General features: G+C 38.9%; 2 protein-coding genes across 3 annotated transcripts; both read left to right on the top strand.

Annotated features, from left to right (window-relative positions):
- Positions 1-412: 412 nt before the first annotated feature.
- LOC145550199 (uncharacterized) lies at positions 413-5225 on the top strand. 2 transcript variants are annotated; one of them, XM_081604088.1, is made up of 5 exons: positions 413-541; positions 1218-1279; positions 2612-2783; positions 4818-4960; positions 5068-5225. In XM_081604088.1, the coding sequence occupies exons 1-5, from the start codon at positions 533-535 to the stop codon at positions 5165-5167; spliced, it is 486 nt and encodes a 161-aa protein (XP_081460214.1). In that variant the 5' UTR covers positions 413-532; the 3' UTR covers positions 5168-5225. The 2 variants fall into 2 exon arrangements, with proteins under 2 accessions (XP_081460214.1, XP_081460215.1); XM_081604089.1 differs by lacking the exon at positions 413-541 and adding an exon at positions 1037-1127.
- A 1310-nt stretch (positions 5226-6535) lies between these two features.
- On the top strand, positions 6536-15259 carry cct2 (chaperonin containing TCP1, subunit 2 (beta)). The gene is made up of 16 exons (XM_008400835.2): positions 6536-6691; positions 8198-8272; positions 8364-8429; positions 8517-8628; positions 9105-9181; positions 9255-9367; positions 9961-10163; positions 10242-10342; positions 11448-11575; positions 12192-12295; positions 12409-12528; positions 13127-13255; positions 13800-13903; positions 13988-14087; positions 14820-14961; positions 15040-15259. Exons 1-16 carry the CDS (start codon positions 6689-6691, stop codon positions 15068-15070), a joined length of 1608 nt encoding a protein of 535 aa, XP_008399057.1. The 5' UTR covers positions 6536-6688; the 3' UTR covers positions 15071-15259.
- Positions 15260-15864: the final 605 nt, after the last annotated feature.

The following is a 15864-nucleotide window of genomic DNA, read 5'->3' as shown; positions in this document are numbered from 1 at the left end:
TTTAATATTTTCATAGACGTTGGTAGCAGTCAGTAGTGTTTGTTTGGAGTTTTGGTCTTGAAATGTGTTGTTTCGTTTTTCTTGTAGCTCATTTAAATAAGCAGCAAAATGTAATTATTGTTTTGATATTTCTTTACATTTTTTTTAGTGTCCACTCAGATTTTTGATAGATTAGACGGATTTATTTATGTTTATTTTAAGAAAGTCTCAACAAAAAAAAAACATGTTTTTATCCAAGATGAGGCCTTAGTTGCCTAAAGATAAATTAAATTTATTAGCATTTTTTTTATCAGAATGAGACGGCATCAACTTTGGGTAAAATTGTTTCTGGATTTCAGTAAATGTAATATTTATGAGTATTTCCCTTCTTAATGATGTCATCTACCTGAGCTGATTACTCACTAGGAGACTGATGACTAATTCAGGTGGAGGACGAACAGCACAAAGGCAAACTAATGAGGTCTCAGAGCGAAACGCCTGGTCTGAAGAGAGGAAGGCTGAGTTCCTGGACGGAAACAAGACCTGACCAGAAATGGACCCTGTAAGTACCAGCAATCCTAAATATGTTATTAGTGTGAAAGCTGTAAGCATTAGATTTGAATTGGGTTGAACCCATGACCTCAGCGTTACCAGCTGAGTTAACCAGCCAGACATAGTATACAGGTTTTATCGCCAGACTTTGCACACCCCTGTGTTAATAATAATTAGTAATCATAGCTGAGTTTTTAAGAAGCAGTAGTTAGTAGTATGTTTTTTTCGTCAGAAGTATATATAGATTTTTTTTTTTCATTGAGATCTTGTTAAATTCTTGATGGCCATTCCCTCTGCTTACAGAACTTTTGGGTTTTTATATATTAATTTGTTTGTGGAGAACCGTAGTTCAGCTCCGACTGAAGTAAAACCTCACAAAAGAAGATAAAACCAGGTGTAACGTTCCTAAGAGGATAAAGGTAAATAATCTCCACTGGGCTGTCTGTGTGTGTGTGTGTGTGTGTGTGTGTGTGTGTGTGTGTGTGTGTGTGTGTGTGTGTGTGTGTGTGTGTGTGTGTGTGTGTGTGTGTGGTGTCGTCTATCAGCCCCGATACTGATGGGCAGATGTCTCTTGTAACCGTGGTAACCGTTGTCAGGTGAAACAGTCTCTCTCCTCCTCCAGGTCTCCGTCTGTAATTAACTGACACTGTATCCTCTGTGTTGGTTTCTTGTTTTTGTTGTTTCAGGGCAGGATGGGAGCCAGGCATCTCTCTCGGATCCAGGAGGAATCTGAGAGCAGAGAGCAAAGGTAAACGAGTCGGACCGCCCGACCGTCTCACAGCCAGTTCTTGTGGGATTGTACGGCTGGTTTACGGAGAGAAAACGTTGGAAAGATGGAAGGTAGATTTCGTAACCGCGTGTTGCAGAACTGCCGCGGTCTGAAGCGGAGACGGAAACTCGGACGGGTCGGATGAATTTGATAAGCGTGTGTGTCTGTGATACTCTGCGGCGGATCTCGGATACATTATACCCCGATCAGATGGATCTGAAAGCAAATGTGAAACAGAAACGTGTTCGGTTTGTTTTTCTGTTTGTGGGGAGCAGATCAACCTCCATGTTTCTGAGTTCTTAGGACATTTTGGAGAAAACTGTTGAGAGAATTAGGTTTTATTGTACATCAGAGTAGAGAACCCAAAAATTATACTCAAGTAAGAGTAGAAGTACTTCATAATGAAAGTACACAAAGTACAGCGTAGTAAAAGTAATTGTTTTTACAAAAGTTCCTCAAGTAAAAGTAGCTAGTTACTACAAAACTCTGCATTAGAGTGAGTGTCTCTGCTCCAGCTTAGCTGATTCAAATGCATCTGATGTGGAAATAAATGTGATTGTTTTGTCCGTTTTTTAAATTTTACTTGTTAAATTTTAATTTTCAAAAAAAAAACTTCTGTTTTTAATGTTAGTTTATGCTGCCTGAATTTTTTTACATAGTTAAAGTTCATCTAAATCATCAATACATATCAAATATGTTCCAGGTAACTAATCAGATGGAGCTTTAGTCCTAATTTAAAGCAGGGGTGTCCAATGTGTGGCCCGGGGGCCATTTGCGGTCCTTTGAGTAGTTTCAAGTGGCCCTCGGATCAACTTAGAAACGGTTTAAACGGTACAGGTGCCGATGGAAACCCTTTGTGTTTCTCTTTCTGTGAAATTTTCAGTGGTAAATTTATATCCAAAATAGAAAATTGTAGGGACAAAACCAATGTTTTACTTTTATTTTAATGTCGTAGTGAGCAGGGCCACAAATCTCCAGTGACCTCTTACTCAAAAACAGGCTGAGTTTGATATTTTGACTGATAAGTTAGGAAACTGTAAAGACTATTTTTCTAGATCTTCTTAGGATAGTAGATCTTTAACCCTAGAAATGTTCCTCAGATGACAGAAGGCTGACTTTGTAACTGTCTTTATATGTCCTAGAAGGTCAAAATATGTCAGAAAAACACTCAGGTTGTGTGTGTTTGGGTTTTATTATCAGTGTCAGTCACACACACACACATGCTGTTCAACAAGACGACAACATGAGGAGGTGAAATATGAACTCATCACTCTCTCTCTCTCTCTCTCTCTCTCTCTCCTGGTCTGATAGCACTGGCTTCCTGCCTTTGATCGCCCAGCGGCGGCAGCAGACGGGTGGAACAGGTAAACCAGGTGTGACCAGGACAGAGAGACGAGACGTTCGGCTTCGGTCCAACTCTGTTCCTCTGGCTGTTTACGATCAGCCAAGGAAGCTGGAGAAGAACCGGACTCTGATAGAGGAGGTGAAGGGAATGTAAACAATCAACCCAGAACTTCTGCACAACGCTGTACATCGTAGCATCATAACATTTGGATATTTCAAACCAATTCTGCATTTAAAACCTTTAAAAACACTAAAAAGTATTTACCTCTTGAACATTTTAGCCTTTTATTGTCTTTACAAATCAATTGTGATCAACAAAGTTTTTCTGTTTTAATCGTGAAAAATTATTTAAAAAAATCTTAACTGTCAAAGTGAAAATTAGTTACTTTAAATGTCAATAAAATGAAAATATTAAATTTTTTTTTTTTTTTGACCTTTAGATTTTCTCATTGAAATCCAAGATTTATTTACAAGAAAGATCAGTTTATTTTAAACAAAACAATAATAATTACAATAATTAAAAATGAAGAAATTATGGATAAAATGTCATAAAATTGAGAATAACTTTGTTCTCTTAGTTTTAATATTTATATTTAAGGATATTTTACTATTGAATAAAATACTTTGAGAATAACGTCATAATCTTATTAGAATAAAGTTGAAATGATATGAGAATATTTAAATATTTTTATTCTCAAATAAAATATTTTGGGAATAACGTCATATTACAAGAATAAAGTCGGAATATTATGCTTTATTCTCATAATATTATAACTTTATTTTTGTAGCATTATATTTTTGTTTTCTTAATCTGGTCCTAATAATGCGTCATAAAAAAATAAACAAATAAATGATAAAGTAACAGTTTTTACCTAGTTTTGATATTCACTTGATGCTCTATTGTTAGATTTTTGCAAAGAGAGAGAGATTTACCGGTCGATCTACGTTCCCACCCTCATCTATGGTCATGAGCTTTGGGTCATGACTGAAAGAACGAGATCACGGATACAAGCGGCCGAAATGGGTTTCCTCCTCCGCTGGGTGGCTGGGCTCTCCCTTAGAGAGAGAAGCTCGGTCATCCGGGAGGGACTCAGAGTAGAGCCGCTGCTCCTCCACGTCGAGAGGAGCCAGTTGAGGCTCGGGCATCTGGTCAGGATGCCTCCTGGACGCCTCCCTGGTGAGGAGTTCAGGTCCCACCGGGAGGAGGGGAGACCCAGGACACGCTGGAGGGACGATGTCTCTCTATGGCCTGGAAACGCCTTGGGGTTCCTGGAGGACCTGGAAGAGGCTGGAGAGGGAAGTCTGGGCCTCCCTTCTGAAGCTGCTGCCCCCATGACCCGACCCCGGATAAGCGGAAGAAAATGGATGGATGGATGGATGGATGGATGGATGGATGGATGGATGGATGGATGGATGGATGGATGGATGGATGGATGGATGGATGGATGGATGGATGGATGGATGGATGGATGGATGGATGGATGGATGGATGGATGGATGGATGGATGGATGGATGGATGGAGCTGTTATAATCTTAAGGGGATACAGATTTTTAAGAAACCCAAATTCAGAACCAGTTTGAAAGAACGATGTACCTCAATTCAAGGAGTCAAATTGTGGAACGACCTACAAAATGATGTTAAAAATGCCAAATCATTGTAAGTGTTTAAGAGATTGTCAAAGATTGGATTCTTGAAGAAGTATGAAACAGTATAAAGTGAGCTCATATTAACGTTTAATTGAGATAGACGACTGACTTTGTTTTTTTGTTGCAGAAGATAACCATTTTTTTCCCCCTGTTTTGATTCAGAGTTGAGAAAAAAGGGGCAGATATTATAAGATTTTTTTCTTCTTTCTGCTGCCTTTCATTTCATTTTGTTTTAAAATTTTGAAATACATATGGATTGAGATGTATTTTTTAGTATATCAAAAAACGTGTTAGGTTGTTTTTTTGTACTAAATGAAATGAATACCATACAATACCATACCAACTTTATTTATAAAGCACTTTAAAACAACCACAGCTGATACAAAGTGCTGTGAATGAATAAATAAATAAAATAAATAAATACATTTTTATTCTGACTTTCCTTTATTTGGTAGATAATAACCTAATACTGAAATCTGATGACCTAAACAGTGGGTTTATTTTTTTCTCGCTGCCGTTTCCCAGCTGACGCACATCGAAGGAGAGCTGCGGGAGTCTCAGCGTTCGGACGCTGCGCGGCAGCAGGAAGCTCAATTCGTCCGTCAGCAGGAAAACAAGCTGCTGTGGCAGAACTTGTGTTTCCTGAGTCTCAGCCAGCGTGTGGCCAAGTAATTACAGACACAGCACAGCGGAACATGCGTCAACAATGCTTTGAATTTTTATACATTTGCATAAAAGTCACTTACACGAAGTGAGTTTCTGTTATTTCCTGCAGGCCGTGGGTGAGCAGCTACTTCAGGAAGTTTCCCATGCACATCTACTGTCTCCCGGTCCAGACTTCCTGCCACAACGGCACGAGGCGCAGGAAGAGATGATGCGAAATCAGAAGTTAAAAATCCAGATGACGAAATAAATGTGATCTTTTCAGCTCTATTGTGTCTCAGTCATTTAGCTCCTTTAAGTGGATGAGAGGAAACACCAAATATGGTTTTCCATCATGGACAACTGGACTCACTTTTGGGTTTTGGCAATTTATCAGAGTTGGGCAGTAACTATTTAGATTTACTTGAGTAACTTTTTCTGAGTATTTTTGTCTACACTATCTGTGATTATGAAATTTTTAAATATTAATTGACTGATAATTTGATCAGATACAGTTTTACTCTTGAGTAATTTCTTGTACGGATACCTTGAGTAAAAATATGTTATTGCTACTCCTACTTTATTACAATTTGTGGATACTCTGCAATTTATATATGCCAACATTTTTAATTCTCATGGTTAAATTATCTCAAAAAGAAGATAATTGGATTCAAATTAAATTACCTCAAGGCTTTACACCAGGGGTGTCAAACTCATTTTCGTTTTGGGCCAAACCGAGATCATGAATACTCTTAAAGGGCCGGTTGTGCCAGAATGTATTGATAAAACTTGTTCACAAACTTTAAAATATCAATGAATTCTTAAATATTATTGAACATCTTTTCAGTCCCTCCAAGATTTGGTGATTCTTTTTGTGATTTTATTTTTTTTTTGCAATAAAAATCAAAGTGTTTGTGGTACTAATTTGGAAATATTTGCGCTTACAGTAAATGTGACTTTTATTACTCGCTGAATAGATCATAGACTGTAATCTGACATCAATTAAGGCTGAGGCAGATGTTTCGATATAAGTAAGAAAGTTTTTGACAATTTTTGAGAAAAATATGCAATAAACTCCCAATTAGCGCAAAAACAATTGGAGGAATTTGTTGATTTTACATGAATTTCTACAAAAATTCTCAAGAAACTGGAGGGACTGATTGATATACGTTGACAGTAAACAGATAAAAACTGCATTGACTTAATTGATAACATATTTAAGCTCACTTAGTGTTTAGTCTAGAATCTAGAGGGCCACATGAAAAGCTATGGTGGGCCGAATTTGGCCCACGGGCCTCGAGTTTGACACGTGTGCTTTACACACTTACCACTTTTATTCATCATCTCTGCCGTTTCCTCATTCTGGAACTGAAAGATCTGAAACTATTTACGGTAGTCTAATCACTCTGAGAATTTAGCTACACACATAAAGAGAAATTTTATCAGTTTTGTTTTCGGAAAAAACAAAACTGGGATTAAACGCATTAATTCCAGTGAGGTTAATGCGTTTCCATAATATTAAAATGTATCTTAATTTGTAGGTCAACTCTAAGTATCTAAGCAGCTTTAAAGGTATGAAGATCTTGTCTCATGTAATGTCACAAAAGGTATGTTAATTCTAATTAGCTGTACGATGGATTTTTTCCGTCATGTACCTTGAACGCACCATCACGCAGATACGTCTTTGCGTCACGGCCACGTCCAGCCCTTCCTCGGTGTGCGTGCTTTGCTTCCACCCTTGAATTACAGACATCATGGTGAGTTTCCTTTTTATTTAAACTCCTTTAAGGCCTTAAAATTAGAGTTTTTACTGTAACTGACCGCTAAGCAGATTTCTAATCGGTCCCGGAATTGTTTTCCGTAGTTTTTGAGGTTATTGAACCGTGTTTTAGCAGGATGTGCTAAACCGGTGAAAAGCGGGCACATGGGGCGGTGTGGCTGCGCTAGCGGCTAAAAGCTAACGGCTTTCTTTTTTAATGTTTTATAGTCGGTCAACTGCGGCAAAGCTGTCGGGTTTACATCTGCGAACATGTTCCTCTAAATTCATATGTTCATATTATTTTCAGTGTGGTTGGTAATGTTCATCCCTGTTAGCCTATAGCATGCTAGTTAGCTCAGCGCTGCTCTTTTGTGGCTGTCATTCAGGAACAAATGAACGAAATAAATCTGTTAGGAATAAATAACTGGACCTTGACTAACATGAGCTGGCAGAGAGATTTAAAAAACAGCTAAATTTATTATAGTTTATTAGTGGTTTTTTGTGTTCGTGATATTTTATGCTTTTGTTGTTTTGTTTTTTTTAATAACGTGAAAGCTTCTAGCGGTTTCCAGAGGGGCGGGGCTAAGCTGCTGCGTTCACGTGTACTCGGAAAATAAAGTTGTGGCCACGCCTCGTGTCTATAATTGTAGACCCTAAAGCAGGGGTGTCAAACTCCAGTCCTCGAGGGCCGGTGTCCTGCAACTTTTAGAAGTGCCTCTGCTGCACCCCACCTGAATAGAATAATTAAGTCATTAGCAAGGCTCTGGAGAACTGAGGAGGTAATTAAGCCATTTGATTCAGGTGTTTTGTACCTGTGGCACATCTAAAAACTGCAGGACAGCGGCCCTTCAGGACTGGAGTTTGACACCCCTGCTAAAGGATTAAAAAAAATTAACTGCATTCCAGTGATTTAATAAATATGAATAGTTTATGTAACATCTACAAGAAACCATGAATGAAAAGGAGCAGAAATGCATATAAATTTAGAGAAAATTAGCTATGCAACTCAGAAAACTACTCCATTGTTCAAATACACAACACATCAGCTTATTCAAAGCCATCATGACGATGTATGAAAGTCCCTCCTATATGTTAATCCTGTTTAAAATGATGACAAATAAAAACATTCGTCATTTTAAACAGGTTTTGTTTGTTGTTTTTTCAGGTTTTCTATATATTTAAAGAAAACATTAGCAATAATTTAATCTTAATGATATCTTGTCACACAATTAACAATATAAAATTTGGATTTATTTTTTTGAAATGTATGCATGAAAGCAATTGTTTCTATAATTGACCAATATGTCTTTTTAGTATCAGTTTAACAGAAAAATAAAAATAAAATGTAACAGCATTTGGTGAAAATGTACCAATTAGAGTTATCAATTGAGGGATTGTTTATATTAAACATTATTGCTTTCACACATAACATTTGATCAACTGAAGTAATTTAGATGTTAAGTCAAAGAAGATCAGCGGTGAATCAAAGCCTCCTCTTCCTCAGGCGTCCTTATCCATGGCCCCGGTCAGCATCTTCAAACACGGAGCCGATGAAGAAAAAGCAGAAACTGCACGACTGGTGAGGGTTTTTGAGCAAGTGTTGATTTTTGGAGCTTCGTTTTACTCTCTGGCATCTCTGGATAATTTCTTGGTTGTTTTTTGATCTGCAGTCGTCTTTCGTTGGCGCCATCGCCATTGGCGATCTGGTGAAGAGCACTCTGGGCCCAAAGGGAATGGTGAGTCGCCTAAAAAACCTGGAGCTATTCTTCGTAAATCTCTCATCGGTTGTCTGTGGTGAATAACGTGCAGTGATTGTTTTGCAGGATAAGATTTTGCTCAGTGGAGCGAAAGGCGGCATGGTGACGGTAACCAACGACGGAGCGACCATCTTGAAGGCCATCGGCGTCGACAACCCGGCCGCCAAAGTTCTTGTTGGTGGGTGGAAACCGAACGTTGCTCCCGGTGAAACGGGTTTCTCTGAATTCCTGATGTTCAGCAGATTCTGATTGTTTACAAGTCGTAAAAATTATTTTGGTTTCCGAACTTTATTCCGCTTCCTGTCTGAAAGTTGTTTCCGTCCCTTTAATTAGTTCATTCGTCTTACAGCCAATCACAGCTCGACTTCCTGACGGATGTTTAATGACATCTGGTTCTGTTAATGTGATCATCCATTCATTCATCCGTTCACTCACCCACTGATTTTCTGTCCTTCGTTCTTAGTTTTTTATTTTCACTATAAAACTTGTTTGATTTAAATGAAAAACGTGGAAAACTTTTTTCATTTAAAGTGAAGTTGTCTCATTTTAGCAGCTGGTTACATTTTAACTTTAAACGCTGCTTGTTCACATGAGGCGGCGCCTGAAGCGTCGAGCCAAACCCAAAGCAGAGGAACTGATGTCATTTCTCTGCAGACATGTCGAAGGTTCAGGATGATGAAGTCGGAGACGGGACGACCTCGGTCACCGTGCTCGCGGCCGAGCTGCTGAGGGTAAGTACAGTAACTCCGACCTCAGAGGCAGCTGAGATTTTCCTTCCACTTAATCTTCCTCTTCCTGGTTTAGGAGGCGGAGCTTCTAATTGCCAGGAAGCTCCACCCCCAGACCATCATCTCAGGCTGGAGGAAGGCGACTCAGGCGGCCAGGGAGGCTCTGAGGGAGGCTGCTGCCGACCACAGGTCAGAAAACATCCACAGGCGCTGGAAAATCCTTGAGAATGCTTGATTATCAATCAGGTGTTTTCAAGGTTTGGAAACTGATTTATTTTTATTTTTTTCTTACGACGTTTCTGTCAGGAAAAAGTTTGAGTCGCACTCAGATATTTTCACTTCGATCCGCCACTCAAAACTGTTGAGGCTACCGCTAACTAGATGCTAACATACATTGGTAGCTAGCTAGCTAGCTTTTTTCTTTTGCATGAATCATGGGCCAGTGCAAAATTATCACCAGTTGGTTGTCGGAGTTTGAACATTTCTCTTAAACTCTATTCATAATGGCTTAACAAATTTTAAATTCAGATTTTTAAAAAACTTAAAAGCTCTTTAAAAGTCTTAAATTCTATTCAAAACAGCCTTTTAAATTATTATCAAAAGCTTGTAAAATGTTACATTTCTTCCACAATGGTCTTAAAAAGGTCTTAAAGTCTTAAATTTAATAGATAACAGCGTTTTGAATTGTATGAATCCTGAACGTTTTCCTCTATTCAAACTTAATTTAACTCCTGTAGCTCCTGAAACAAATTTCCCATCATCATTCTGTTTGGTCTCCATAGCAACGACCCAGACCGCTTCCAGGAGGACCTGCTGAACATCGCCCGCACCACGCTGTCGTCCAAGCTGCTGACGCACCACAAAGACCACTTCTCCAAGCTGGCGGTGAACGCCGTCATGAGGCTGAAAGGCTCCGGCAACCTGGAGGCGATCCACGTCATCAAGAAGCTGGGAGGAAGCCTCACCGACTCTTACCTGGACGAAGGTGAGGCTCACGTCAGGCGGGGGGGAGGGGCTCTGCTGTCCGATTGGCTCGTTGTGACGTTTCGGCGAACCCGTTTAGGTTTCCTGTTGGACAAGAAGATCGGAGTGAACCAACCGAAGAGGCTGGAAAACGTCAAGATCCTGATCGCCAACACCGGCATGGACACCGACAAGATCAAGGTAGAAAACGCTCCGGATCAGAAGAACTTCACTGAGCCTACAGGCAAATTAAATGCTGCTTCAGCTCATTTTAATTCAAAATTATTAGTTATTGTAGATGGTGATGGCTGATGCAGTCTGTGTTACAGCGGGTTTGATGAAGCCTCTGACTAAAGATGCTCTGTTTTTCTAAGACAGCCTGACTAATATCCAATGGATACAAATTATCGATTTTTGAGTTAATCTAAAGTTGGTTGGTTTTATGTATCGACTAGCGATTAATTGATAATCGTTAGTCGGCCATTTTCTTAAAAATCTGCGGTTTCTCCAGAAAGCTGATCGTCCTCATAACATGAAGGGCAACATTTGTCATAATATGCCGAATTTTTAAAAAGTACATTATATTTTAACAATATTTTTGTCAGCTCTTAAATACTGGTAGGCCTGTCATGATTATAAATTATTCTGGATGATAAATTATCCCAGAAATTATTGCGATAAACGATAATATTGTGGTTTTGTGTCCATTATCCAGTAATTCAGGAACACATTCTCAAAAATCAATACATTTCAAATTGTATTTAACATTTTAACATTGAGACTGGAAGACATTTTAAATATCCAAAATAAATAAAACAACAAATAAAATGAATCCTAAAGTCTCTTTAAACAAAATTGTCCTTCAAAAAAAAAGGTTTAATTGAGACCAAAACATCAGAATGGAGATCTTTGGTAGAAAGAGAAAACGGATGACTTTGTTTTAATTCATCATTCGATTAATTGATTTATTGCTTATTATGACAGGCATAAATTCTGGTAATGTTTGTTGAGAAGTTGACTCTTCGCCTCACAACCTTTAGGAGTTTGTCAAGTGTTTAAATTTAAAAACAACCACAAAGTACGTTTCACAACAAACTCTGCCTGGGCCGTTTCTCTGTCCTGTTCTGGTATGGCCCTGCCATCTTTGTTTTTGTATCGACTGGCTCCGCTAATGGATGACCAGTGGCGCCTTCTGCTGGACGGAGGCCAAACTACAACAGTAAAAGTCTAAGTGGGCGTTATTAGCCGCTCTATCTACCAGAGCTAACTGTAATGTTGTTCCTTGTTCTGCTCTGACGTCGGGCAGATCTTCGGCTCCAGAGTTCGCGTCGACTCCACGGCGAAGGTGGCGGAGATCGAGCTAGCAGAGAAGCAGAAGATGAAGGAGAAAGTCGACCGAATCCTGAAGCACGGCATCAACTGCTTCATCAACAGGTAAACGCTCAGGGTGGCGACAGAGGTCAAAGGTGCTGCAATCACAGCATGTCGTTTCACGTTTAAGTTGTTTTGGCTGGTTGTTGATCATGTGACTCAAAAAGACATGTTTAAATCGCAGTTTTTCAAAAGACGTTGATTTCAGTCTACAGAAAAACCTCCTCATTCTAACAGAAAAAAATGTTTTGCTTGAAAAAAATCAGCTTTTGTTGTCTGTTTTTTCTAAACTAGCCTGTTTCCATGACGGATTTTTCTTAATTCCAGTTTGCACAATTTTCGGTCAGTAAATACTCAGCTAGTAGCTTTCCATTACAAATTTGCACATAACTTTAATATTCCGCTAATGTCAACGTGCCTGATGCAAAAAAATCAGTTTTGTGAAAGAGGCTGATTTCAATAAAGTGAAAATGACCTAATCCTGGTTCAAAATCGTTATCAAAATTGGTGTTTTCCCATTAAATTATTATTTTTTTTGTAAATCCAATCGCACAATTTTAGGGTCCAGCAGCCAGTGTTGCTCTGGACATTTCAAATCGTAATAAAATAAACTGAAGTTTGTATTTCTGAACCGCTTAAATAAGTGCCAGGGGTGTAAATACTTAATGTTTCTGTTCAGGCAGCTGATCTATAACTACCCAGAGCAGCTGTTCGCTCAGGCTGGCGTCATGGCCATCGAGCACGCCGACTTCGCCGGCGTCGAGCGCCTCGCTCTCGTCACAGGTGCGTTTCATCCTCACCTCTGATGTCCGTCATGTCAGGCGGGTCGTAAATGGATTTACTTGCTGTTACCGGGCGGATTTTGAGCTCCAGTTCTGATGGATCTGTGTCCGCAGGCGGCGAGATCACCTCCACCTTCGACCACCCGGAGATGGTGAAGCTCGGCCACTGCAAGCTGATCGAGGAGGTGATGATCGGCGAGGACATGCTCATCCACTTCTCTGGGGTTGCCATGGGTACGAACACATAAATCCACGTCCAAAAGGAAACAATTTCTCTTTCATGGGAGAAAAAATGTTTAATTGGAAAAAGTAAATGTCTTTTATGTCTAATGTAGTTAGTCCAGGTTTGAATTTCTGCAGTAGTTTAGGCCTCAGAGTGTGAGTCTAATCGCATTTAAGGCTGTGCATGTAAATGCTGCAAACTGCGGAGTGATGACGGTGCCAAAAATGTGCTTTTGTACAAAATTATAAGATAAAAAAAAACATAAATAAAAATTTTAAAGCACAAAAATAACTGATTAATTTCAAAGATGGTCAAAAAAATTATGTCAAATGTTTAATTTTTTTGTTAAGTAGTAAATTTATACATTTACCAATCAGGGAAGATTTTCGTTTTACTAAATTTACATTTATTTAAATTCTACTAATTTATGTGGATCTTTTTTGGATTTTTGTCGTAAAACCTGAAATTAAAATAGTTTTTATGTTTTAGGGCACTTTTGTTGTCCCATACAGTGAAGTTATTTGACCACCTTAATGCAGATTGAGGCTGCTGTTTCGTGACATTCTCCCATCAGTGAGAGTTTAACCTTTGACCCGGCCCTCCTCCCAGGTGAGGCCTGCACCGTGGTCCTGCGCGGAGCGACGCAGCAGATCCTGGACGAGGCGGAGCGCTCGCTGCACGACGCCCTCTGCGTTTTGGCTCAGACTGTGAAGGAGCCGCGCACCGTCTACGGAGGAGGTACGGCGACAAAACCCCCGACGCCTGCTAAAAATGAAACCTCGGATTAAAACGTGTTTCCAATTTTAATTGATCGTTTTGTCAATCTCTCTTGAGTTGTATGATGGATTATCAGTGCCACAGACTAGAAGTTTTTTTTTTATTATTGTATTATTTTGTTTATGTTGTCGTATGACTTTATTCTTGTAATAAAAATAATTTGTATCCTGGCCCTAATATTCTGACCTGAATTCAAAGTGTAAGTAAATAGAAGCTGTAAAACATGCTTGTCAAACAAGATGGCCGCCCTTGGTGAGCTGACACCGTAGTAACTGGAAACCCAATAGCAACTAAAAAAAAAGATTAAATCCTGAAAATGAATCCCATGTGTTTGAAGCTTTTTGAAGAGTTTGTCCAAATTCCTGGATATATTCAAACTTCCGGAGGAAAATCTGGACTTTTTTGATGAGATTTTACTAAAATTTGAGGAATTCAGTCAAAACGGAGGAGCTTCTGCTGATGTGGTCACTCATCACCCTCATATTCTCGATGTCGCCCCCTTCAGGCTGCTCTGAGATGCTGATGGCGAAGGTGGTGAGCGATTTGGCCAATAGGACGCCAGGGAAGGAAGCGGTTGCCATGGAGTCATTCGCCAAGGCGCTCAGGATGGTGCGTTTGTTTCTCTTAAAAATTAACGTCAAAACTTGTGCAAACTGAACATCTTTCCCCTTTTTTTCCTGTTTTCTTCTTTAGTTGCCGACCATCATCGCAGACAACGCCGGATACGACAGCGCCGACCTGGTGGCTCAGCTGAGAGCTGCACACCAGGAGAACAAAACCACATATGGACTGGGTGAGAACCAGCAGCTTGTTGCTATTTTTCTGTCAGGAAAACTATCAGGAATATTTTTTTTAGAGGTTTGTTTGCCAACTTCCTTTGTATTTTGTGTTTATTTAATTTCAGCCTTAAGTTCAATAAGATTTATTTGGATTGTTTCAGTTTAATGAATGTTTATTTTTCTGTATTATAGGTGCAGAAAAAAATAAAGTTTATAGAGGATCAAAATTTCTAGACCTGGAAATTTTAAATCGATTCAATAATAATTAAAAATCAACTTTAGTTTGCTTTATTTATTTATAATTATATTTATTTTAAGAAAAAGCCAGTCAGCTAAGCTAACCTGATACTTGTCGTTTTATGCACAAACATTTTTTAGTTTAAATATAAACGGATGCGATTTAATGTAGTATGACAAAATATACAAATGTTTTAAATAAATATATTTATTTACATTGTCTTTTCTTTTATTTAGTCACGTAATTTAAACTATTACTTATTGATAATCCTATATTTTATATCTGAAATGTTAAAATTGGGAGATTTTTTTTGTTAAATTAGTTAGTTTGTTCTTGAATTAGTCAAGTTAAAATTTAATTTAGTTTCCTTTTCCCTGCTGTAATATGTAAAATATGACCACAAATGTTTATTTCTTTTAGCTTATTTCTATTGTGCTGGAAAAGTTTGACAAAATGCTTGAAGTCCTTGAGTTCTGTGTGAAACGTGAGCTTCCTGGTTTTGCGGCAGACATGTCCGAAGGCTCGATAGGCGACATGGTGACTCTGGGAATCACAGAGTCGTTCCAGGTGAAGCGTCAGATGCTGCTGAGCGCCTCCGAGGCGGCGGAGATGATCCTCAGAGTCGACAACATCATCAAAGCTGCTCCCAGGTCAGACTTTCGCTAATCTGCAGACGGTTTCCTCCCATTTATTTACCTCGTCTGAATTTACTTTGACTGTTCCCGCAGGAAGAGAGTCCCCGACCATCACCCCTGCTAAACCAGGATTCAGACGACAAACAGGAGACAGATGAGATTTATTTATCGCCTCTGTGTAATCCAGACTCGGTTTCTTCTTTCCCGTTAGCATCGCAGCGCCGCAGATGTCTGGCTACAATTTGCTGTCAAACATTTAGAAAAGAAAGTTTGGATGTTGTTTTTGTTTACTGAAATAAAAACGAAAGCTCAAGTTTCTGAGTGAAATGTTTTTGGTGCAGCTCATTGATGGTTAAAATATAAAACATGAGGCTTGAGTCCTTGTTGCATGTCTACTTTTTTCCTTCTACTCAACTTTCTGTTTGCAGCACTCAGCAACCATCTCCTTAGCAGTGACATTTTGTGTCCAAATCTTCTTGTGTTATTGACTAACGATCCATTTTAAGTGCACATTTTCTAAAAAAATAAATAAATAAATAAAAAAACTTTTTTCGTATGAAAGTCTTCCCATGACATAAGGGGCAAAATTTTTCAGAATATACTGAATTTAAAAAAAAATTATTTTAACATTTTGTCAGCTGTACTAAATATTGACTCAACAGACATTAAATTTAGACATATAACAAAACGGGAACCTCTTAAGTTGCTGTACAGAAAAATGTGGAAACTTAAGGAGCTTTTTGAGTATTTAAATTTCTAAATAGAACAGCATAAAGTTACTTTTACATCCCGCCGGACTATGTTTGGGCCATTTTTCTTCCCGTTCTATAATAACTGCGCCGCTATCTTTAATTTTGTATCGCCTAAGAATGATCAGCGGCGCCCTCTGCTGGATGGCGGCCAAACTACAATAAACGA

This window comes from Poecilia reticulata, chromosome 23, assembly GCF_904066995.2.
Source record: "Poecilia reticulata chromosome 23, P_reticulata-male-v2, whole genome shotgun sequence".
Taxonomy (NCBI): domain Eukaryota; kingdom Metazoa; phylum Chordata; class Actinopteri; order Cyprinodontiformes; family Poeciliidae; genus Poecilia; species Poecilia reticulata.
The sequence above is the reverse complement of the archived record's forward strand: the minus strand, read 5'-3'. Positions and strand labels throughout refer to the sequence as shown.

Coding starts and splice junctions, on each gene's coding strand:
- LOC145550199 (XM_081604088.1), top strand. Junction 2,784..4,817: donor ACCGGACTCTGATAGAGGAG/GTGAAGGGAATG, acceptor GCCGTTTCCCAG/CTGACGCACATCGAAGGAGA. Junction 4,961..5,067: donor CTCAGCCAGCGTGTGGCCAA/GTAATTACAGAC, acceptor TATTTCCTGCAG/GCCGTGGGTGAGCAGCTACT.
- cct2 (XM_008400835.2), top strand. Junction 8,273..8,363: donor AAGCAGAAACTGCACGACTG/GTGAGGGTTTTT, acceptor TTTGATCTGCAG/TCGTCTTTCGTTGGCGCCAT. Junction 8,629..9,104: donor GGCCGCCAAAGTTCTTGTTG/GTGGGTGGAAAC, acceptor ATTTCTCTGCAG/ACATGTCGAAGGTTCAGGAT.